General features: G+C 50.7%; 1 protein-coding gene across 4 annotated transcripts in view; it reads left to right on the top strand.

Moving 5' to 3' along the window:
• Positions 1 to 109: 109 nt before the first annotated feature.
• TTC39A (tetratricopeptide repeat domain 39A) overlaps positions 110 to 24,613 on the top strand; it is a 56,126-nt gene continuing 31,622 nt past the window's right edge. For 2 of the 4 annotated variants that reach the window (XM_087865867.1, XM_045799571.2), the window contains exons 1-2: positions 110 to 219; positions 18,655 to 18,759. In XM_087865867.1, coding sequence (XP_087721993.1) covers positions 167 to 219; positions 18,655 to 18,759 — 158 coding nt within the window. In that variant the 5' untranslated portion in view covers positions 110 to 166. Of the gene's footprint in view, positions 220 to 11,344; positions 11,500 to 11,719; positions 14,846 to 18,654; positions 18,760 to 24,613 lie in introns of those variants that run through there. The other 2 variants (XM_045799572.2, XM_045799573.2) reach the window with 2 other exon arrangements.

Raw genomic sequence — 24,613 nt, 5'->3', positions numbered from 1 at the left:
CGATGTCCCTGGCAGGCAGGGAGGCGCCCGGCGGCGGCGGGGAGGAGCCGCCGGTCCCGCCCCGCCCGTCCGCCCGCCGGGTCCAGGTGCTGCCGCGGGAGCCGCCGCTACAGCCCACGCCGCCACGAGGGGCCGCCCGCGCCCCCTCCGAGCCCGGCCCGCGTCCATGGCGTTTCTGACGGCTTGGAAGGGGACGGCCTCCGGGAAGAGCGACCGCAGGTACAGGGCGGGAACCGGGACGCGGCGGGAGGCGCGCGTGGGACAGAGGGGCGGCTGCCGGCAGCCGACGGGAGGGACAGCTGTGGGGGTACAGCTGGGGACGCAGTGCGCGGGCTGCCGGGCGCGGGGTAACGGCCGCAGGGCCGGGGAGGGGCAGTCCAGCGCCAGCGCTTCTCACACCCCCACGTGCCCGCTGCTCGGGTGTTGCGGGCCCCGGCGAGGCTGGGCCTGGGACGAGGGACGCGGACCCCCCTCCCCGGTCCCGCCCGAGCCCCGCTTCCGGTGCCGTCATCTGCGCGCTACCTGCGAGGGTTCTCAGGTGAGCTGGCCCTCGGGCGGGCTGGGGGTCGGGTTCAGGCAGCCGAGCCGGCCCTCAGGGGTGCTGCTCACGCACCTGGTCCTCCAGAGCGCTGCGTGAGCGAGGCCGTGGGCACCCTATGTGCCGGGACAGGTGAGAGCAGGCACACCATCCGCCCCGCGCCCCGCCCCCGCCTCGACCCTGGGTTGTCCACATCTGGGGGCAGCACTCTGGGGGAAATCTTGGGTGTCAGTGCTGGTCCATGGTGGAATTATGTGCCCCACAGTTCCTCCAAGGTCAACCCATGAGGGATGTCATTGTCTCCCGTGTGTGGCCTCCACCTCCCCAGCTGTCCCCACCTCCCGGATGAGTTGGTGTCTCCAGATGTGTGCCCTTGAGAAAGAGGACAGGGGACAGTCCTGACCTCTCTTCTGAGCTTAGACACACAATTCCTTTCCTTTACATACTTAAAGTTCCCCCACCTTACTCCCTGGAGAAGAGCAATCCAACTGCCCTCCCCGCACTTCCATCTGACTTTCCTGCAAGCACCTCGGACTCTGCAAGTCCCAAATCACACTTCACATCTTCACCCCTAAACCTGTTCCTCTTCCTGTGTTCCCATCTCAGTGAATGGCATCGTCATCCACCCTGTTGCTCAAGCCCAGAATCTGGGAGTCATCCCTTTCGCCTCCCTCCCTTATCTCCACCCCAGTCTCAGAGGAGTCCTGCTGATTTTCTCTCTCTGGTGTCTCTCAAAGCCATTCATTCCCCTTTGGACTATTACAATAGCCCTAACTTTCCCAGTTCCTCCAGTCTTCTTCCATGCATCCTTCAGACTGATCTTATCTAAAGCATGAGCCAGATCATGTCATTTTTCTTTTAAAACTTCCATGGCTCTCTATCACCTAGAGGTTAAAGTTCAAGGTTGTTGCTTGAGTAGAGAGGTTGTGACCTGCCTCGCCCGTTTCCCCTAACTCCCCAGCGCTCACTCTGATCCAGCAACACCATTGGCTTTATAGTGCTCTCACAACTGTGCCAGGCTGCTCAGGGTTGCCTCTGTCTGGAATGCTGTCCTCTGCTCCTGACATTCACATCGGTAAGACTCAACTTCAGGTGACCTCTTTTAGAGAGCCTTTCTAAACCCCACCCTTGAGTCAGACTCAGGGGCTTTCAGCATCTTTGCTTCCTTCTCATGGTCTCATTCAGTCTTTTAACAAACATTGTTGAGCACATACCGTGTTCCAGGCATTGTATTAGGTGTTTCGGATATGGTGTTATTTCCAAGACACATCTCCCTGCTCTCAGGAGACCATGTTCTGGTGGAAAAGACAGACTACACCAATAGGTAAATAAACAATGCTGTGTAAAGCTTTAAAAAGGGCCATGTGATGGAGAATAAAATAGACCATTCCCAGAAGTCAAAGTGTGATTTGTGTCCGAGGGGCAGAAAGGGGGTCCTTGACGTGAATCACTGTGAGACTGGATCCAGGAGGCAGGCTGCTGCGGAACAGGGCGAGTTTAGATTTCATTGTGTGTTGGGAAGCCACTAGAGGGCATCAGGGAGAGGATTTACATATTTAAAGATGACCCTGCTACCTCAGGAAAAAAGGATTTTGCTGAGGGACAGACAATTTCAACGCTGAATCAGGGTCACCCTTTTTTGTCTCCCCACTACGCATGCAGAGGGGACAGGGGCTGAGAGTGTGCTTCGGTCTTGATGAGGACATGAAGGGATAATTTCCGAGGAAGTGAGAACCCCTGGTTGGGGTAGAAAAGAATGGCTATGTCCAGATGAATTTCTTGCCTGAGGCCTGCCCTGCCTATGAGAACCTGGTTGTGCTCTGTCCTGTAGGCACGAGGAAACTTCTAGTTGCAAATGTGTGTATGTTGCTGATGTCACAGTGTGGAAGAAGGTCGGGAGACCAGAGGGGAGGCTGGCATGAGGGAGTATATGGGAGGGCCTGAACACATGTGCCTTTATGCTTCAGGTGGAACTTGCTGGGCACAAATACCCAGATAATACTCCCAGTTGTCCCCACAAAGTCTCATATCAGAGGCACAAACCCAGCTCAGGACCTGTGACTTCTCCACCCTCACCCCTCACCCACCGCACTGCCTGGTCTCCCACAGCCTGGCCAGAGGGTGAAGAGCTTGCCCAGCTCCTGTTCTGCCACTTACTTACTGGCTCTATGACCTTGATTTAATTACTTGGTCTGTGTGAACTTAACTTTACTCAGCTATAAAATAATAGCTGTTCACTGAGTGGTGGGAAGACCTAGTGAAGTCACATTGGAAAGGACCTCACAGACAGCCACTGGGGCATATTTGGTGTTCAGTAAATGTGAGTTCACTTCCTTCTTGGCAGTGGTATGAGGTAACTGAGGTATTCCCATTGAACAGAGGGGATTCTGAAAGGTTTGGGAGCCAAGGGTGGGATTCCGGGCACCAGGATGGATAGCCAGGAGGTGTTAGGAGAGAGAAATGATGCCCACAATCTTACAATGGGGACTGTCACCTACTGGTGCTAAAAACAGGGTCCCTTCCTAGCCATACCGGTAGCCCCCACTCATGGCTGCTCCGGTAGGAAGCAGCACCAGGAGCAAAGGGGAACGTGTAGCTGGGCACATGGCTTTTGGGAGAGTAAGTGGCAGAGCTGCTGTGGGGGGAGGGGCTCTCTGAGAATGGAGGGGCCCAGCCAAAGAAGCTGGGGTCCTAGGGCTGCTGTCAACAGAATTCCTGCCCTCCCTTTGAACCTGAGCTCCGGGAGCTCTCAGATGCCACCAGGTAGGCAGCTTCAAATTTGGTGACCGGAATCCTGGAGTGGTTTTCGGGTCCCTTCCTTGGGACAGGATCTGGACTTGGGGCCAGTGCTGAGTGTTCACCTCTGTGATTCTCAGATTCTGTGAATTAAGGCATTTGTGAATTATGAGGGTCAGGATTTAAAATTGCCGGGTTCTACGATATTGAGGTTTCTGATCCCAGGGTGCTGACCTACCTTCTGCTGTCCAGAGCAGCTGCGTGGGGTATGAGAGGGTCCTGGCGTGGGAGGCACATTGCAGCCCTCAAATCCTCAATCTCTCAGGAGGACGCCGTGGGAAACCTGCAGGTAACCTTCGTCCCTCTTTATCAGTTACAGAGAGATTCCGACTTGGGACATTTTTGGTCCTGTCTTGAGGTCAGTTGGAAATAGATTATGTAGGTCGCAGTGTTAGCTCTGCCAGCATGCCAGTTCCTGATTTATCTTCAAATCTTGTCCTTCCCCTGAAAATTCCTGCTGCTCAATTCCATTTCTCTCTGTGGTCAGCTCCTTTCTCTCCTAATGCTCACCTACTTCTTCTCCATTCCGTGCAAGGCATGGCTGCCAGCAGCTTCCAAGCTCAAGTCCTGGGACAATAAGACAAAGCAGTGAAAAGTATCCTGGAGCCACACAGGTGGATTTTGGATCCTGACCCTGGGACTTTCTGGCAGTATGACTTTGGATAGGTTATTTAATTTCTCTGTTATATTAATTTCTCTTCACTCTCCTCATCTGTAAAATGAAGGTAATCTTAGGACTTGCCCCACAGGGTTGTTGTGAGGATTATGTGAATTAGTTTGTGTAAAGCACTGAGAACAGTGCCTAACACATAGTCAGTGTAACCAAGGAGTGTTACTGATATTGTCATTAGTCCCCCAGGTCAGAAGAGGAAGGGGCTTCTCCACCAGTCTCATTTGAAAAAGCTCAGAAAAATATTCCAACGGACCCTTCCTTCAACCAGTCACTGTGCCCTGAGAGGTGGAGTCAAACAAGAGGCAGCTACCATTCAGCCAGTGGGGCTGGAGAGGAGGGAAGGAGAAGCAGTACCCCTAAAAACAAGCTGTGGGGGTGGGCGCCATGTTGTAAGGTAACTGTGGCCAATAAGCAGGGCTTAAATGAAATCATAGCTTCACCAAGTACCCAAAATATGATTTGCTTGGAGCCCCCTCTACCCCTCCAAGAGTCTTCCAGTTGTTGACACCCTGGGAGCTGGGAACTAGTCCCTTGTGGCTCTCTCCTGCAGTTGTGACTGCCAGCCCCAGCCCCATTCTCAGCCTGACTACCACCACCACACCGGCCTGGGAGTGGGGGAGCTTACAGGGCAACGGTCCCTGAAGTGCTTCCCTTTATCACCCCATCCCAAGGGTGGGACAGACCCTTCTCCTAATTCCTTTCCAGCTTGACCTAAAACCAGTCTGCAACTTTGTAAAACACCTTAGGAAGCAGGGAATGAGTAACAGAAGTTTTTTAGAATTCTGTGGCCCTTTGCCAAGCCCCTCAGCCATCCTGGAAGGAGGCTAACTGCAAAACTTCCACATCTGGGAGAGCCCAGTGTACGTCTTCCCACATCTTCCTTCCTTGCTCTTTCAGATGAAAACAGCAGTTCAGAAATCTATTGTATTTAGGAAAAATCCTTCCTACTAAGTGGCTGGATTTCTCCCATGTACCCCAGGAGGACAGTTATATTAGGAATTATGACAGTGAGTGGGACATGGGGTGCCCTATCCAGGTAACCCTGAGCCAGATGCTTCATACCTTTTGAGTCTCTTTTTCCCCCATGGAATGACGTTTGTCCCTGCTAGTTCCCTCCCACAGCCTCAGGTGTCCCTCTCACCCCCTCGAAAAGTCTGCCCTGGCAAGACCCTCCCCCTGCAAGAATTCATCTCCAGCTAAGAAATACCCTCCCCCAGATAGAGCATCTAAGTCTCAGATTGAAGATAACTCTGCTGTCTTTCCAAGAAAATGGGTGGGTGGGTACTTCCTTTACCCCGTCGTGACTAAAGGGCACACCCAAGTGCCATCCCTGAGCACAGACAGGCCAGTCAAAGAGGGATGACCTCCCCACAGGTTCAGTGCACAACGCCGTACTCAAATCGTCCCCCTTCTCCTTCGCTTGCCACTGCTCCCTTCAGCCCCAGCTTCTCTCCCCTGCACCCTCTGACCTAGGCCCCGGCCTCTACAATGTCCCTACCCCCCGGCCGCCCTGCTGCCTCAGTGATCTGATAAGAGTGAGATCTGCCCTTGGCTGAGCCCTGATTTGACATGCGTCATCGCCTTCCATCCACCTCAGCTCTGACTGGGGAGGTATTGCGGTCTCCAATTCTAATAGATAAGGAAGTGGAGCCTCCTTGTGCTTTCTCAAATGCATACACATTGGGGTTTTCTTTTTGGTACTACTTTTGTATTCTGCTTTTTAAATATTTTCCCACCTTCCAGAAAACTCAGGAACACAACAATTACTGAGCACCTGCTGGGTGTCAGGTACTGTTCTGGGCACTGCAAATATATTAGAGAACAAAACTGGAAAAAAAAAATCCCTCCTCTATGGAGTGTAGAATGTAATAGGTAGAGACAGAAAATAAATGAATAAGCAAAATATTCAGGAGGTAAGATAACACGTGCTATGGAAAAAATAATGCAGGATGAAGAAATAAGGAGGATGAGAGCAAAGGTTCCATTTTAAACAGAACAGTCAGGGAAGGCCTCAGAGAAGGTGACATTTGAGCTGAGATCTGAAGCCCTTTGGTGGAGGAGTAATCATGTGAATACCTGCAGGAAGAGCATTCCAGGCAGAAGGAGTAGTAAGTGTGCCCTGAGGTGGAAGTGTGGAAGTGTGCCCGACATATTTGGAATAAAGCAAGGAGGTTGGAGTGGCTGACTATGAGAGAGAGAGTAAAGGGAGATGACGTCAGAGAGAGAGATGGTGGTGCAGGTCAGTCAGGACCTCAAGGCCAAGTGGACACTTTAGCTCTTACACTGAACAACATGGGGAGCCAGTTGAACATGGGGTTTTGAACAGACAGGTGACAGGATCAGATCAAATGGGTCTGGTTCTGTCTGGAGAAGACAATAAGGGGACAGAGGTTGCAGCAGAGAAACTACTTGGGAAACAATATAGTAATCCAGGCAAAGAAATTCTCTATAAACATAATTTAAATATCTGCAGAATATTTGACCCTATAAATTCACTATAATTCACTGAAATAATTATTGATGGGCATTTAGGTTATTAACAGCTGTGTCCTTATTATAGGAAACACTATATATACATAATCTTTGTACCAGAAATCTTTAGGTCTGACTATTTCTTCAGACACATTTGTTGCCTAGGTGTTATTGGGTCACCTTTCTAAGGTTTTCAGTCCAAAATTCCAGTTGCCCTTCTGAAAGATGGTGCTGCTTTCTACTCCCCATGGCAATGTAGGAGGTAGCCCGTTTGCCATAAAGGTATGTGGTGGGTGTCCAGTGGATGTCCTTGTGGCCCAGGTCAGGTCTGCATGTTTATCTTAGGAGACGTCCCTCTTCTCTGGATAGCCTTGCATGGTTCCAAAGCTCTGTTGGGTCCCTTTGCTCATTTAACGTTCACAACAATCCTGTTATCCCGGCTTTATAGGTAAGGAAACTAAAGCTCAAAGACTAATGGTAGGGCCCTGTTCCAAGTGCTTTACGTACGTTACCTCATTTAATCCTTGTGACAGCCTAATGAGGTTGGTGCCGTCATCATCCCCATCTCAGAACTAAAGTCACCGATCCAGGGTGTCAGAGCTGGGGTGCTAACCTTCTCTCTGAACCACTCCCTGCCCTGCCTCAAGCTCATAGAGTGATTTGCTTGGGGCTGCACAGCTAGGATGTGGTGGGGCCAGGAGTCCAGCCAGATCTTTCTGGCTCTGTAGTCCAAGTTCTAACCCCCGACAAGATGCCACTCAATGCCTGAAACATCTCATTAGAGTTCTGCCTCTTTTTTTCAATCAAAACTGTTCCTGGTCCCTTGTGCCTGACTGGGGCTCCTTCCGTAGACCCACTTTCAGCAGCTCTGGGAGACCAGACTTTGATACAAGAGCTCAGATCCCAGAACTAAGAACATCAGAGCAAGGAAGGGCCTTGGGCTCCTAGTCCACCCTTCTTTCGCCTCTACATGGGGAGAAGAGGAACCTAAGGGCCAGAGTGGGGCAGTAACTTGCCCAAGGTTACACAGCTAGTGGGGGTCAGAGTTCCTGAGGAGGGAGGAGGCTGGCCCAACAAATAGGCCTAGGTCTTCCCTAAGAGCCCCTGCCAAGGAATATTTCAGAACTGTGATTGTCACAGCCCTGTGCAAGGGCCCTTTGTTGATGGGCCTGTTGGTTGTGAATTATTAACCTGCCCAAGCCTGCAACCTGCTGGGTGGGACTCACTCACTTTAAGAAAACCCGCTGTATAGTCACCAGCCCAGCTAGGTTGGTTGGGGGGGAGCTCTGGAGTCCAACTAGCTATTTCTGGGCTGGTAGAGAGAGCTAGTCGGGGATTGCTTCATGCCAGGGAAAGGCCTGGAGGAAGGGATTGAGAAGGGGGAAGGGGCCCAGTCATCACCTGAGTAATGAGTAAAGCCTCACAGAATCCCTGGGAGGCTGGCATGTTATTCCAGATTTACAGATGGGAAGATGGGGTCAGAGAGGTAGAGGCAGAGCGGACTTCCCAACTTAAGCTGTTTCTACAACAATGACATCACTTTTCACATGCTCATTTCTGTGACCACCCCCTTGTCCACACACTTTTCCTATAGGAAAAGGAGTCAAGACCTGAGTCCAAGTCACACTTGGTCCAGGCCCCTGTGGGATGGGAGATAAAGCCACTATGGGGCTTTCTGGAGCATCCTGAGGAGGTTTCACGAAACATATTTATTGAGGGCCTTCTTAAGCTGAGGATGGGACAGGTCAAAGTAGTCCATGGAGGTTCTCAGGGCCATCAGGTGTGGTGAGCCCAGTGATTTGTTCTTGCAGGTTGGGGAGAAAATGAGAGAAAAAGCAGGCCTGGCAATTTCCAGGCACAAAGCAGCAGGAAACTCCCCCAGCAGGGGAGGAAGGAACCCAGGACTCAGTGTACTCCCCTGGTCCCCACAGTTTGGCTATCAGCTTGAGGTAGAAATGGGCAGGCGACCTGAGCAGAGTCGCCTGGGTTGGGAGGCAGAAACAGTGGTGACTCCCAGCCTCCCCAGGGTTGGGGCTGAGCCAGAGCTCCTGGGAGCTGGGAGCTGCCCGGGTGGAGCCCTCCTGAAGGGTGGACCACTCTGGGGCTTTGACTCATCAGGTGAATGGCTCCAACATCATTGCCACTGCTGTGTGGGGAGAGTTCCAGCTCCAAGGGTAGCTTGGCTGCTTGACTTGCTGAGCTCCAGTTTTCATCTACAAAAGGGGAGAATAATAGCATCTGCCTCACCCCCGCCACCACCAGAGCACTGCACAGCACTGTGTCACCTGCCAGGTACTCTGCTGGGCATTTTATTTTATTTTATTTTATTTATTTATTTTTTTAAAGATTTTATTTATTTATTTGACAGAGATAGAGACAGTCAGCGAGAGAGGGAACACAAGCAGGGGGAGTGGGAGAGGAAGAAGCAGGCTCCTAGCGGAGGAGCCTGATGTGGGGCTCGATCCCATAATGCTGGGATCACGCCCTGAGCTGAAGGCAGACGCTTAACCACTGTGCCACCCAGGCGCCCCTCTGCTGGGCATTTTAGATACAGGAATTCTTAATCCTCACAAACACCCTTTGAAGCAGGCGGCAGTATTTCCATTTTACTGGTGAGGAAACTGAGGCTCAGAGAGGTGGTTAAAAGCGAGCATTAAAGAAGATAGTCCATGTTCTACACTTAACATGTGTCGCGTGTTATAAGCCTTCGGTGAACATCAGTCATTATTATAACCATTACCTCAGAGGGAAATGGTAACGTGCGAGGCCCAGTGTTGGTATTTGGTGATTCATCAGAAACAGAAATGTCTGACCAGCCCTAACCCTCCAAAAGCTCCCAGTCTGATGGCAGAGATAATCACATACACACCTCACTCCACCACCATCAGCCTACGGTGATGAGGGTAGGTCAGAGGCGGTTAGGAAGCCCCTGACCCAGCCAGGGAGGGAGGGCTTTCTGGAAGAGGTGCTGTCTGAACTGAAACCTGCAGGGCGAGTAGGAGTTTGGGCATTTGTCAGATTCTTAGTAAATGTTGGTCAAATGCAATAAAGATTTACCTGTAACTAACGTAGCATAAGGCTGCAGAACCGCTCACTCACCTGGCCCTTGCTGGGGCTCTGGAAGGACTCTGGCAGTTTTATATTGGTAAATTTGTATTCTTTTTTTGAAAAGAAGTCTTTCAATTGTAAGCTTCTGGATCGAACCCAGATTAAATGAATGAATAATGAATGACAAGGGAGGAATGTGTGTCCCAGGTGGAAGGACGAGCATGTACAAATGCCCAGAGGTGGGCATGGCGTGTCACAGGGTGCCCTAGCCCCATTATTGAGGCTCTTCTTCACACACATTGCTGGTCTTCTCACCCACCTCACAAACGCCAGCCGACATGGGCGTGCCTCTGCCCACCTCCATGCTGCTTTCACCCATGCTGTTCTCCCATCTGGTACACCCTTTCCATGACTTTATTGTGTATAAACAATATAAACTTCAAGGCTCAACTCTGTGCCCACCTTCTCCAAGAAGCCCTTCCCTAACGCCTCCAGTCAATGTTGCATTCCCTCGTCTCTGGATTCCTCCAGAGGATGGTGGACGTCATTATCGCCTGCTCCTTGTAGTTACTTTTTCTGTGCCCATGTCTGAGAATCCCAGACATAGGATGATTCTTGCAAGTGAACGTCTAGCCTCTGTTCACGTATGGGCAGGATAAGAACTCACTACCTTTCCAGACAGCCCGTCTAGATTTAAACAGTAATCTGCTAACCCTCTCTCCCCTCTGCCACCGGGCCCGATCTACCTGGCTCTCCCAGGACCTAGTCCGCAGCCTTCTTCCTACCACGCCTGCTTGTACAGGCGCCTCCTGCTTCCTCTTCTGACATCCTGGAGCTAAGGGTTGCTCCAGGGGAGCTCCGAGTCCCTCCTCCTTCTGTCCCCTGCCTTTGTAAAGGGACGGTTCTAATGGCAGCCACGTGCTCTGATGAGTCATGGTTAAGAGCATCTGGGACCTGGAAGTGATGGCTGGTTAACTCTTCAGGGACCAGTGGTTCTTTGTGCCAGAAGGCCAGGTGGGCTTCAACCCTGGCCCTAGACATATACCTTAGGGCTATGCGCACAGCATTTGAGGAGTGTTATGGGTGACTCCATATAGGGGTTGGGGACTCAGAGGGGAGGGGACCAAGGGGGAGAGAGAGGCAAGAGTGTCCACCCTGGAGTCAGGAGGGCCTGTTTTAATCACAACTTGCTATTTATTAGGTGAGTTAACTTGAGCAAGTGACATAAACTCTGTGCTTCCTCTCTGTAAAATGGCAGCTATGGCGTTGATTTGGGAAGGCGAGTGTGAACTACTGGCTAGCAGTGAGTGCTAAACCGCGTTATTTTCCACCTTCTTGTGTGCTGCACGCACCGTCAGGCAGTGGGCAAAAGGGAGTGTTAAAACGCAAGCCTGATTCTGGAGGCTGTGTCTTTCTCAGCATGAATACCCCCCACCAATGCGGTGGGATGACGAAGGGCTCAGGTGGGGGGCGCTGCGAGGCGGGAGCTGGGGTGGGGGGAGGGGAGAGTGACGGGGAGGTGGACCGCAGGTCTGAGAGAACTTTCTGGCCACAAATAGGTGGGGCTGTGTGAGGAAGGAGCGAGTTCCGGCCCCGGGGGGCTGCGCAGCGAGGGCACGCGGCATGGGCCCGGAGGACCTTGGGCGCCCGGGCCTCTCACCTGTGAGAGCTGAGGGTGGGCGCACATCCCGAGGCCGCCCCCCGCCCAGCCCCGGCCTCCAGTCGGCCGCAGACGGGCGGCGGCCGCGGCCCCACTGCGCGGGCAAGCAGACCGAGGCCCGGCCCGGCCCCGCCGCCTTCCCCGCCCCCGGCGCGCCCCTCCCCGGCCGCCGCGTCTGCGGCTCGGCCGCACAGCGCCCGGCTCGGGGTTCCGGCGGCAGCACCTGGGCCGCGGCTGGCGTCCGGCGGGGGCACGCTGCCCGCCCCCCTCCGCGATGAGCTCGGCGGGCGCAGCGGACTCCCTGCCCGCGGGGTAAGTGCGCGGCGGGGGCGGCCCCGGGGGGGGGGTGGGCGCGGGGCCAGGCCTCCCCCGCGCCTCCGGCCCGCACTGCGGCTCCCAGCCCTGCCCCCCGGGCCCGGGCCCGGGCCCGGCGCCCCGCCCGGCCTCCGGGAGTCGCCGCCGCCGCCGGTGAGTGGGGAGGGGGCTGCGGACGCTCGCGTGAGGGGAGTAGAGGCTCCGGGGATCCTGGGGCGGTCACTCCCCTCTGGGTCCCAACTTTATCACGGAGCTGTAGTAACGGCCACGTCAGAGCCGCCTTCCTCCCCTCGTGGCGTTTACACCTGTGGTGGGCTCTGTTATTTCACCTCCGTTACAGTTGAGGAAACTGAGGCATAGCTCTTAAGGGACTTGCCTTCCGTTACCCAGAAGGTGAGCGGTGGGCCTGGGATTTGAACCCAGCTCTCTCTGATGCCAGAGCCCCCACCTGGGTGCCGTACTGCCTAATCTTCGGGGATATCTGAAGGAGTTAAAAGGCTGAGATATGAATCAGCTGTGCCCATTGGGCGCAGCAGGAACTGGGGTAGTAAAGGTGGGTGTTGTCGCTTCCAATATGGCTCTCCTGCTCTTCCCCGCCCCACCGAGGAACCCTGTAGAGTCCCTACACTGCCCCTGTAGCAGTGACAGCTGCTAGCTGCTGGGACACCTGGAGTAGCTGGCCCTTTCCTGGGCGCACGTGAGTGGGGGGCGACTCCTGAGGGCCCTGCTGGGAAGTTGCTGGGTGGAGATCTGGCTCAGGTGAGCTGGGAGGTGTGTCCGCCCTACCTGGAGCCTCACCACCAGGGACAATATTTGCCAAGGGCCTCAGGGCTAACATGTGAACACGGAGGCGAGGGGGGCTGGTGCCAGCCTCAGCTGGAGGCCTCCACAGCACGTGTGTGTGCATCCTGGGTGAAGGCTTAGAAGTTGGGTCACTGAGGGACACTCTGGCCTGGGGGACGGTTGCCTGATGAGTTTTGCCCTGACCATGTTTGTTGTATGATTTGGGCCACATCCTTTATCCTCCCCAGACTTCTGGTCCCTCCTTTGGAAAATACAGGGAGGCCAGGCCTGGCTGCTCCCTTCCTGCTCTGAGTTGAAGTATGTAAATCCGGAGTCTGGTTAGGTCCCTTCTGCCCAGCCCTGACTAAGCACCACCCTAGTGTGCCCAGAAAAGAAGCTTCCACGAGAGAAGGCAGGCATGGAACCGGGCACTATCAAAGAATCCTGAACTGCCCAGGCTAGAAGCCACATCCATCCCTCTTCCTTGCACGCTCATATCCCTGCCCGAGTCCACTCTACAACCGCAGGCTCCTCTGGCGCCTCCATGGGCCTCTAGGGCAGCAAGCTCTGTCTTCTAGCACTGGTGGATCTTCCTCATACTGAACCATACCTGCCCCCACTGCATGCCCTCCAGGTCGCCCTTTTCTTTGAGGCCACACAGGTCCATCTGCCCCCATCCCTGGTCAGTGCCATCCTGGTGGGGTCTGAGCAGAGCAGAGGCAATCCAGTTCCACCTTCACCAAAGATACTCAGTCACTCAGCAAACCCTCCCAAGGCCTGCTTTGAGCCCAGCCCAGTATATGAGGGTCAGTGGTAAACAAACCAAACTTTAAATTTCCACCACTTTGGAAATTATGAAATATTTTAAGCCTTCAGGAAAAATATAGCAAATAATAAAATGAACTCCATGCCCTTGCCACCTAGCTTTTTCAGATGTTAACATTGTGCCCACTTATTTCATATTCTTCTTGTTAAGAAAAAATTATAACAGAGAAGCCTCTGTGGACCCTCCCCTCTTCCCCCTCCAGAGATAATTGCTGCCCTGAATTTTGGTTTTGTCATTTGCACTTTAATTTTTTAAAATTTGAGTATAGCTGACACACAACGTTACATTAGTTTCAGGTGTATAGCATAGTGATTCAACTTCTCCGTATTATGCTGTGCATACCACACTGTAGTTACCATCTGTCATCCTACAACACTGTTACAGTATCATTGGTTTTGTCATTCGCTGTTTTTATTCCTTCACTGAGTGTAAGTCTAAGAAAACGTAGCTTGTTCTGACTTTAAAATTTTTATATAAATGGAGTTATCCAGCATGAGTCATTCTGTGGCTTGCTTTTTCTCACTGAGCTTCAGGTTTCTGAGATGTAGTCTTCTTGATCCTTGCAGCTCTGGTCCCCACTTTCCCTGATGTGTGATATTCCACCCAACGTAGAGTCCCCCATTTCTTTGTTTATCAGCCTTCTTGATGGACTTTGAGGTGGTTCCCAGGGTCTTGCTATTCAAACAGTAAATATTCCCATAAGGTCGTCTTTTGCGCATATGTGAGTTCTCTTCTCGGTTGCCCCACAGGAGTGGAATTGCTGGGTCAGAGGATAGGTACACTCAATGTTTTAAAGTTATTTAGTTTTCTTATAAAAGCGGTGTTGCTGCAGACATGATGGAAACACATTCTCATAGAAGAACAAGTAACAATGGCTAACATTTCCCAAGTACTTTTACTGTCTCAGTCATTCTTCTCAACAACCCTAGGAGGTGGGAGCAGCCATTCTCATTTTATTAATGAGGACACTGAGGCTCATAGAGGTTAAAGAACCTTCCCAAGTTTCTCTGATGAACAATTGCCGAGCTGCAGTTTGAGACCAGGGTTTTCTGCTTTAAAAACCCTTGAAGGTGCCACTGCATGAGGCCATGTCACATTGCTCCATGTCACATAATATTCACTTTATTCACAGCTAAGGGGGGTGCTCTGGAAGGAGATACAACCACATGTGCAATTTAGAGAGGTTACTTTGGGATAAGTCCCCATGGACAGATCCCCTCCCTGCCCCACACCGCTGACAGAGTTCCTCCTGAATGGTGAAGCAGGGAGGAAAAGCCAGCTCTGGCTCCAGTCTGCTCCCTGAGTGACTTCCTTGCATTGCCTCTACTGCCCTAGTGGGGACAGAGAGGTCCCCTGCTCCACCCAGCTGTGTGCACCAGGTGTCAGGGTAGCAGCTTCCAGGTGGACTGAAGCGGGGAAGGGGGGGGGAAGGTGAGGGTGCGGTGACTCCAGGCCGCCTGACAGCTCCCTTCTCACTCCAGCCTCAAGCCTCTCTCCCCTACGATGCTACAGCTCGTGGCATTGGTCACCAGCCCTACTCCATGCTGCATCCAGCTCAGTGGCAGCCCAGTGTCTCGGGTTCTCCTTTCCACAGTGGAAAGTCCACCTTCAACCCCTCAGGAGCTCAGTAATGTATTAACCTGGGCTGGCAAGGTGGCCTGGAGCAGAAAGGTGAAGACGCAGGACGGCCTGCGGGGAAGTGGGGACCTGAGTCACAGCCAGCGGAGGAGAAAGGTTTGGCAAGGTTGCTTTTTTTTGGGAAAGTATTTCTATCTTTTCCCTAGGTTCCTATCTTTATTGCCTTTATCTCCTTATCGGTCAAATGCAGATAAGCAGGCCTGCCCCTGGACTGGTGGGAGGATTGAGTGAAGTAAGGCAGGCATCAGTTTAGAACTTGAAGTGATATTCTCATGGTGGTGAAGGGGTGGTTATGAATGCCGTCATAAGTCAAATGGGGCCAATGTCTCCCACCTTCCTGAGCTCCCTAGACAGCCAGGACATCCCCGCCGTACCCCTCCACTTAGCAGGCCTTCCAGAGCCTATCTTGGCACCTCGCCCCTACAGCTTGTGCCTCTTTGTCACTATGGTATCATGACTCTAGCTCCTTGCTCGCCTTTTTTCCCTCTTGGACTTCTTTCTCCATCTTGTCCTCAGTTCAGTGCCATCTTTTCTGGAAATCTTCCTCAAGTGCCCCCATCTCCACCTGTGGGCCCCCTTAGCCTTCAGTGATCCCCATGATTGCAGCCTTGGTGGTTCTGGCTGTCCCTGCTTCTGCCTGCATCTGTCACTTCTGTAGACTGTGAACTCTTCAAGGGCAGGGCCGGGTCTGGGCCAGAACCAGAGATTAGTGCGTATTGTGGGAAGAAAGAAGGAGGAAATCAGCCCCAGGGCCACCCCAAAGCAGCTCCCAGTCTGGAGAGGTCACCTCAGACCCACCTTACTACAGTTAAGCAGAAGAGGTTCTGGGGCTGCCAAGGGAGGTAATGCACCTCTGTGCTATGTATCATCTGTCTTTCTCTCCACATAGAGCAAGGAGGCAGAATGTCTTTCCTGATGGGAGGCAGAGGTGGTGGTGGGGTGTATGCAGAAATGGGAGGTAGGCTCTTGGCTCTGGAGTTGTTTAGAGATGGTCATAAGCCAGGACAATGGGCTTGACTTCCTGGGGCTGAGCTGGTGGGTAGGCACTGGCTCAGGCAGAAACTTGATTAGAACCCGTGCTTGGGCATGTGATCTTGGCCTGGTCACCTCTCCTCTGTGCCTCATCTATAGTGGGGATAATAATCCTACTTCACAGGCTTCGTGAGGGCTCAAGGAGAGAAGGCCAGTTAAACACCCAGGGCTGTAGGTGCTCACTGCCTCTTCACTGATTCATCTAACAGAATGGGCAGACTGAACACCAGTCACTAGGCTAAGCCCTGGGCACAAAGGAAGACACTGTCTCATGAAGAGAGGGACAGAGGCTGCTTTTGGTGGGGCCTTTTCGGTCATAGAAAGAAACTTCGTCCTTATCCTAAGAGTAATAGGAAGCCAGTGAAGGATTTCAAATTCAGAAGTGACATGGTCCAACAGATAACTTTGGCTATTGTGAGAAGGATGGGTTAGAGGGAATAATGCTTCGAACATTCTCCCTTATAAAAACTACCTAAAGGCTGCATGGGTTACTCCAAACATCCTTTAAAATACATTCCTGAGCTCCCACAGAAGTAACAGAAATCCTCTCAAGCCAAGAATTAAAAGGAAGCTGAGATCAAGCTGAGATGAAGCCTCAGCAGTGTGAGGGTGTTGACAAATTCCAGAAATCCAGGACCTTGAGTTTTAATGACCACTCCAGGGATGATAAGTAAGGACCTGGGCCTACCCAGTGACAGTGTGAGGAGTTGAAACCTAGCCTCCCTACCACCACCACATGAATCTGGGACCTTCAAAGGGCTACCCCCTCAGCAAATAGAGTCGTTGACCAGAAAGAAATATCCACTCTCCCACAAAAAGGGAGATGACAGGTCTGGTGGAGGAAATTATAAATATGAATCTGCTCTCACACAAATTTTGGGCTTGAAGACACACTCCCTTTGTGGTCCTGGAAATACTAACCCAAAAAAGTAACTTAAATATCATCGGATGGTTGCACCCCAGGGAATCTGGCCAAAGTCAGTGAAAATCCTCTCTGGAGGAATAGATCTTTCTCCTAAGATCCCTTTGGGATCAGATGAATAGGAGCTCATGGTAAAATTACAAAACACACAAGGAAACAAGTCATTGTGAGCAGTAGACACTCAAATCAAGAAACAACAGAATTTGTTTCCCTGAGAGTCTAAGATGCTGGAATTATGAGATCTAGAATGTAAATATTTTAAAAACATGTAAAGAAATCAAAGATGGACTTGAAACAGTAAGCAGGAAACAAAATACCGCCCAAAACGACCAAGCAGATTTGAAAAGAAAGCAAGTGGAATTTCTGGAAACGTGAAAGATAATCATTGAAATTAAAAACTCAGGAAAAGTAGATCAGACACACCTCAAGAGAATTAGTAAAATGGAAGATCTGAAGAAATTACTCAGAATCTCGCAGAGTCAAAGAGACTGGCAAGGAAGAGCTTTAAGAGACTTGAAATCCTGAGCAAAATGGTCTGAGAGAGAGAGAGAGAAAGAGAGAGAGAGGAGGGGTAGGAGGGGCAAGAGTGGAAGGGGCAGTCTTCCGTCAGACCTGGGTGGAGTGCACCAGGGCTGGATTCAGGAGGCAGAAGTGGCAGAGCTCAGGGAGGGGGTAGATGGCGGAGGCTCAGGAGAGGTATGTATCAGGGCTGACTATCAGATTTCTGGCTTGAGAAATTGGATAGAAGGGTATCATTTATGAAGATGGCAAAGACTGGGGGAAAACAGCTTTGGGAGAAGGAAGAAGAGTTCACTTTTGAACAGGACACGTTTCGATTTGCCGGGACGATCTGCTGCTGCACCAAGGAGGAGAAATTAGAGCTGGGTCCGAAGGTACGTGTAGACATTTACCTGGTGGAAAGGGACTCTCTCTCAACTAACCTGTGGGGGAAAGGATCTCCTTTCAGTGAGGTCATCAAGGCTCCTTGTGGAACCTTCTCTCAAAAGAGACTCCTTGAGAAGAGACATCCTCAAGACCATCCTCAAGATAGGACTTTTGGGATCTCCTAGTTCAATCTCTCATTTTTCAGATGAGGAAGCTGAGACCCGGGAAGGTCAAGGATTTGTTCTCCTAATCTGAGACTCCTTGTTCAATCATTTTTTTTTTCATTCATTTAACAGATACTTACCAAAAGCCCACTTTGTAATAGATACTAGATGCTGGGATACAGCAGTGAAAAAAACAAGGATTCCTGCCCTCGGGAAGCTTACTTTTAGTGGAGGAAGACAGACAATAAGCACAAAATAAGTAAAAATAAAATAAACAAATAAAAGTGTATGTGTGAGGGTGATAAAAGCTATAGAGGAGTGTGAAGACTAGAAGACTAGAAGAGAGTCCGGCCCACTGAAATGCCGTTGGGAAGGTGACCCTTGAGGATAAAGGGCCCTGGACAGGGCTTACAGGTCTGCCGCACACTATAGCCCATTGTGACAGTGTTTTTGGGGTTCTAGAGTGCAGGCCTGAGGAAGGCAGGAGAAGTCCTGGAGAAGGAGGAGGAGGAAAAGGACTGAAGTGGGATTTAGTGGGTGGGCTGTGCCCCCCTGGGGGGCAGAAAAGCCCAATGGGTCAGAAGGGCCATAAAGACTCCCTTTACCCTTATGAGGGGTAAGATAAATTTGTTCCCGAGGCTTCCTTGCCTTCCATCCTCTGTTCCTCCCCAACCCCCTCCATCAGATCTCAGATGACACCCCCATTCTGCTCTTCTCCCACTTTTAGGAACACTTAGAGGTGGGTCCAAATTGTCTTTGTCCCAGTACAGAGCGTGCAGCCTGGAAGAGCTTGTGACAGGCACCCAAGACCCACAGGGAGGTCACATGGGCCCCGTGGGGCTTGGTTCCAGCCCAAAGGGGGGGTTGAGGTCTCCTGGTCACTTTTGTGTCTCTCCCAACAGGACTTCTGTGAGCAGCCTCCATGAGGCCCTGGACCAGTGCATGATTGCCCTGGACCTCTTCCTCACCAACCAGTTCTCAGAAGCACTCAGCTACCTCAAGCCCAGGTGAGGCTTAAGCCTAGGTTGGGGGTGGGGGCCCGGTGTGTGTGTGTGTGTATGTGTGTGTGTGTGTGTGTGTGTGTGTGTGTGCCCGCGCACATGTACGTGCACGCACACATCCGTGCCCAGGCATGAACACACTCAAGAGCCCATGTGTAGTATAGGGATGGGGGTGTCTGGTCATGGAGAACCAGAGGTCTTATGTAAGAGGAACCCTGTGTAACTGACTGCCTTCAGCCTTCTGGGTCACCATGACCCCTCGAGAGTCCCATAAAAATAGGGGCTCAGGCTCCCCATTGTACAGCCCTGAGCAGTCAGGCCCTCCCCAAGGTCATTGTGACTTTCTTCCTTTTAGGTTCTTGTGGCCTCTTCCACTTTGATTTCTTGTTCCCGCTGAATCCACTGGGGGTTTCTCCCCTGTCAGCTCTAACACAGCTGCTCTTCCTCATTTTTCCCCAGAGCACTAAAGATTTGAGTTGCCTTTACTCAAGTCCTTTAGGGTAATGTTGGTTAATCATTTAGCCATTTGTTCCAGTATTTACTGCCTTCTTTCTAAATAATATGCTTATGCTGCTCTTCCTTTGTCAGTTTTTTCAGTTTTTTTTTTTTTAAGTTTTTATTTATTTGTTAGAGCGAGAGCGCGCACAAGCAGGGGGTAGCGGCAGGCAGAGGGAGAAGCAGGCTCCCCACTGAGCAAGGAGCCCGACGCTGGACTTGATCCCAGGACCCTGGGATCAGGACCTAAGCCAAAGGCAGACACTTAACCCACTGAGCCACCCAAGCGTCCCTTTTTTCAGTTTTTTAAAGACAAATTAAGATAGAATTAATAGACCATAATATTCTTTTTTTTTTAACCTTTTACTTTTCAACATCTATTGGTAGACAAGAATTTAGCTTTCTTATACCCCTGCCTTACCTCCCTTCCCTCATCCTCCTCTCATCATTGTATCACATTATCTGGCTAAATCAGTAATGTTTACATTATTATAATTAGGTAACTGATGCTCATTGTAGACACAAGCCATACATTGTAAGATTACATTTCCTTTCTGGAGTTAATAATTGTCTTGTCTTTTCATTTGCCTAATTTGTCATACGTTTATCCTGAACTCTTTATAAGCTTTTCCCTGGAAACCTGTCTGCTGGAAGACAGATGTGTCTACTGGCCACGTCCCAGCTGTCTCCTGGAACTCCCTTTGCTTCTCTCTGGTTTCCCTGACCTGGCTTTTTCTCTGGTATCCTCCCCCATTTTACCACAGCGTGTCCTCCAGAAACTTTCCTAGGAAGGAGTTGCATGAATATAATCCGCGCCCCCCCCCCCTCAGAATTTTGAAGGCATTGCATCCCTGTTTTCTAGCATCTGCTGTAGCCACAGGAACCCTTATTTCTTCTAGCTTTGCGTGTGATCATTTTTTCTTCCCCAGAAATGTTTAGAATCTTCTCTTTTGTTCTTGCAAATCTGAAATTTCACGACGATGTGCTGAAACGTAGGTCTTTTTATTTGGTATTTTTTATTTGGAGACTGCCTTTCGGTTCTGGGACCTTCTCTAGCATGACGGCTCCATGTTCAGTCTCCCTTTCTCAGGCTTTCTGTAAGTCAAACACTGGACCTCCTGGACCAGTCCTCTTCTAAGCCTCCTGTCTACCCTCCAATTTTGCATTTCTTTCCCCCCCCCCTTATTTGGGGGAGATTTCCTCAACCTTATCATTAAATCCTTCTATTGAGTTAGAAGAGATCTTTCTATTTTCTTTTTTTCTGTGATCATATAATTAATATCCTTGTAGTTATTGTTCTCTGAATGTTCTTTTTTTCCCTAAAACATCTTATCCTTGGTTTATGGATGTACTCTGTTCTTTATATCTAAATTTGAAATATGAGAGTCCTTAGGATATGGCCTGGCATATAGTAAGCACTCTAGTAAATATTTGTTGTTATCACAGAATATTGTCTCTCTCTTAAACACTTTTTTTCCCCTATGTAATCTTGGCTTTCTCCAAGCTCTCTTTTTCTGTGTAATGGGGGAATCTCCTGGTGCGGGCTTTTCTCAAGTGCCTCCTGGCCCCTGGTTGTCTGGTCATATTTAAGAGCTAGTTCTTGGCCTTGTAATTGGTGGGATTGGTTTTTGGATGTGGGGGGAGATGGGCAAGGAAGATGGCGGGGAGGAGCCTGCTTAGGGACAGGTAATGACCAGAAGGGAAGCATCTGGCTGCTTGGCCTTGTAATTGGTGAGATTGGTTTTTGGATGACTCGGCCCCCGATGTCAGCTTCTCCAGAGAAGAATCCTCTGTTCCTCAGCATGGTCAGAGAACCTCTGGCTGCCTGAATTCTGGGATTGGGCTATGGGTGAGGGGCCAGGAGGCTAATCATGTCTGGTGCCTACTTGCCTAAACCCTTCTTTTTAGCTCTAGGTTGTGGTTGTCCTCTGCCTCATCTGGTTCCCTCAAGTTCCCCAGGAAAGCAAATGCTGAGGCAGGGGGACTGCTTTCCCCAAGTTCCCAAGCCTGACCTGTTCAGTTTCTCCTGTCGGGGCCGGTGGCCCAGCTTCTGGAGGATGGCGTGGATTTCAGCATGTGATGGTCATGAGTCTTATAATGATCCCTCCGCAGCAGTCCCCACACCTCCTCCCCCATCTGAGGGCGTCTGGGCTTGAGGTGGGGCAGAGGCAGGTCTGCGCAAGAGGGTAGCCGCTATGTGAGGTAGGCCAAGCTCCATCCTGATGCATCCCTACACATGTAGGTGCCCCTCCCCGTAGTTTTGGAAGACTCCCCAGCTCCACTTCCCTTCTGGTCATTACCTGTCCCTACGCAGGCTCCTCCCTGCCACCTCCCCCCACACCTTTCACACCCTCTCCCCATAGCCCCCTTGTGTGGGGGGGCTGCCTCACCCTCCCTCACCTCAAGAGGGCACTCTCTCAGAAGTCCCACAACTCAGGCCCCACAACTCTGGCCCCAGGGAGGAAATGCTTGCCCTGAGCCAAGGAGGCACTACGGGGAGAGACCAGTCTCTTCATGAGGCTAGCTTTTAATATCATACTTAAGGAAGTGAAGCTGCCCCTTATCTTAGCCCCTGCCCCATTCAAAGAGTCTTTCCTTTCTTTTTCAGTTTAAGAGAGTTCTGTCCAAACAGTAGATGTCATTAGCACACTCCCACCCACATCCCCATTTTGACAACCAAAAAATGTTTTAAGAAATTGCCAGATGCTGGGGGACAACTGGGGGGGGGGGGGCGGGACAGGAAAATTATCTCCCCATCTTTATTAAGAACCACTGTTCTAGGGGAAATAATTCCTGCTTAAAAATGGCCTCCCCTCCCCATTTACAGCCATCGAAGCTTCAAAAGATGTTGGGGTCCAGTTTCATTCACTGTTCCTCATTGTGCATGCAGTGTCTCATTTAATTGTTCTGCATACTTTGCCCTCAGGGAATAACGAGCTCATCAAGCTCTGCGCCTCATCCCCCAGCCTGGGCATTTGTTTTCTGTGTTTGTCACTTCTTTGAGTAGCTTCTAGTTTAGTTTGCTTAGCTGTTGGTAGAGGAGGGAAGGGCTGGAGGCCACTAGGCTTAGCTGACCTCCACATGACTGGAGTCCCAGGTCCCAACACCCTGCTCTTCTGATGGCTCTTCTGGTGCCCTCCCCAACTTGACAGCTGGTCTGGGCCTAGAAGGTAGGACCCCAGTGGGCATCATGTCCCAGAGCTGGGTTTTACTCAGAGGTGAGGGGACTCTTACTCTCAGGGGTCAAGAGTCTATAAGCAAACAAGAACTTGCGTATTGTGAACTAAACTTGGGGTGTCCAGGTTTGGGGAGTTGCCCTCCCTCTGTGCGGGCATACCACACTGCACTCCACAGATACTGCATTTGTTACAAATCGAAGGTTTGTGGCAACCTGCATCAAGCAAGCCTGTCGGCACCATTTTTCCAATAGCATTTACTCAGTTTGTGTCTCTGCGTCACATTTTGGTAATCTTTGCTGCATTTCAGACTTTCCCGTTATGATTATATTTGTTATGGGTCTCTGTGATCAGTGATTTTGATGTTACTGTTGTAATTGTTTTGGGCCACCACCACGTAAGACAGTGAACTTCATTGATAAATGTTGTGTGCATTCTGACTGGTCCACTCACCAGCCATTCCCCCCTCTCTCTCCTCCTTGGGCCTCGCTATTCCCTGAAAGACAACAATATTGAAATTAGGGCAGTTAATAACCCTACTGTGGCCCCTGAGTGTTCAAGTAAGAGGAAGAGCTGCACATCTCTCCCTTTAAATCAAAAGCTAGGAATGACTAAGCTCAGTGAGGAAGGCATGTCGAAAGCCAAGATAGACTGAAAGCTAGGACTCTTATACCAAACAGCCAAGTTGTGACTGCAAAGGAAAAGTTCTGGAAGGAAATTAAGAGTACTACTCCAGTGAAGACATGAATGATCAGAAAGTAAAACAGCCTTACTGCTGACATGGAAATAGTTTGAGTGGTCTGGGTGGAAGATCAGGTCAGCCACAACATTCCCTTAAACTAAAAACTATCCAGAACAAGGCCCTAGCTCTCCTCCATTCTGTGAAGGCGGAGACAGGTGAGGAGGCCGCAGAAGGAAAGTTGGAAGCAGCAGAGGTGGGTTGGTGAGGTTTAGGGAAAGAAGCCATCTCCATAACACAGAAGCAGAAGGCGAAGCAGCCAGTGCTGGTGTAGACGCTGCAGCAGGTGATCTAGAAGCTCTGACTCAGATCATTTGTGAGGGTGGCTACGCTCAACAACGGATTTCCAGTGTAGACAGAACAGCCTTCTACTGGAAGAAGATGCCGTCTAGGACTTCCGTAGCTACAGAGGAGAAGTCAGTGCCCGGCTTCAAAGCCTCAAAGGTAGGCTGACTCTTGTTAGGAGCTAATGCAAGCTGCTGACTTCCAGTTGAAGTCGGTGCTCCTTTAGCATTCTGAAAATCCTGGGGCTCTTAAGAATTACGCTAAATTGGGGCATCTGGGTGGCTCAGATGGTTAAGTGTCTGCCTTCGGCTCAGGTCATGCTCTCCAGGTCCTGGGATCGAGTCCTGTTTCAGGCTCCCAGCTCAGGGGGGAATCTGCTTCTCTCTCTTCCTCTGCCTCTCCCCCTGCTGTGCTCTCCCTCTCTTTGTCAAATAAATAAATAAAATCTAAAAAAAAAAAAATTACACTAAATCTATTCTTCCTGTGTTAAGTTGAACAACAAAACATGTCTGTTTACAACATGGCTCACTGAATATTTTAAGCCCACTGTTGAGACCTCAGAAAAAAATTTCCTTTTAAAATACTACTGCTCACTGACAATGCACCTGGTCACCCAGGAGCTCTGATGGAGATGGACAACGAGATGAATGTTGTTTTCATGCCTGCTAACACGGCATCCATACCGTGCCGCATGGTTCAAGGAGTCATTTCAAATTCCAACTCCTATCACTTAAGAATCTATTTCATAAGGGCTATAGCTGCCATCGAGAGTGATTCCTCTGATGGATCCGGGCAAAGTAAATTGAAAAACTCTAAAAAGTATTCACCATGCTAGACACCAGTAAGAACTCTGTGATTCATGGGAAGAAGTCAAAGTATCAACATGAGCAGGAGTTTGGAAGAAATTGATTCCAACCCTCATGGATGACTTTGAGGGGTTCAAGACTTCGGGGAGGAAGGGACTGCAGATGGGGGTGAAGGAGCAAGAGAACTAGAAGTGGAGTCTGCAGGTGGGACTGCGTGGCCGTCATCTCAGGATAAAACTTGAGCGGGTAGGAGTTGTATCTAATGGGTGAGCAAGGAAGGTGGTTCCTTTTCTTTTTTTAAAGATTTCATTAATTTATTTGAGAGAGAGCACATGAGAGGGAGAGCATGTGAGAGAGAG

This window comes from Ursus americanus, chromosome 12, assembly GCF_024610735.1.
Source record: "Ursus americanus isolate L20-20 chromosome 12, mUrsAme1.1.p, whole genome shotgun sequence".
NCBI classification, from domain to species: Eukaryota; Metazoa; Chordata; class Mammalia; order Carnivora; family Ursidae; genus Ursus; species Ursus americanus.
The sequence above is the reverse complement of the archived record's forward strand: the minus strand, read 5'-3'. Positions and strand labels throughout refer to the sequence as shown.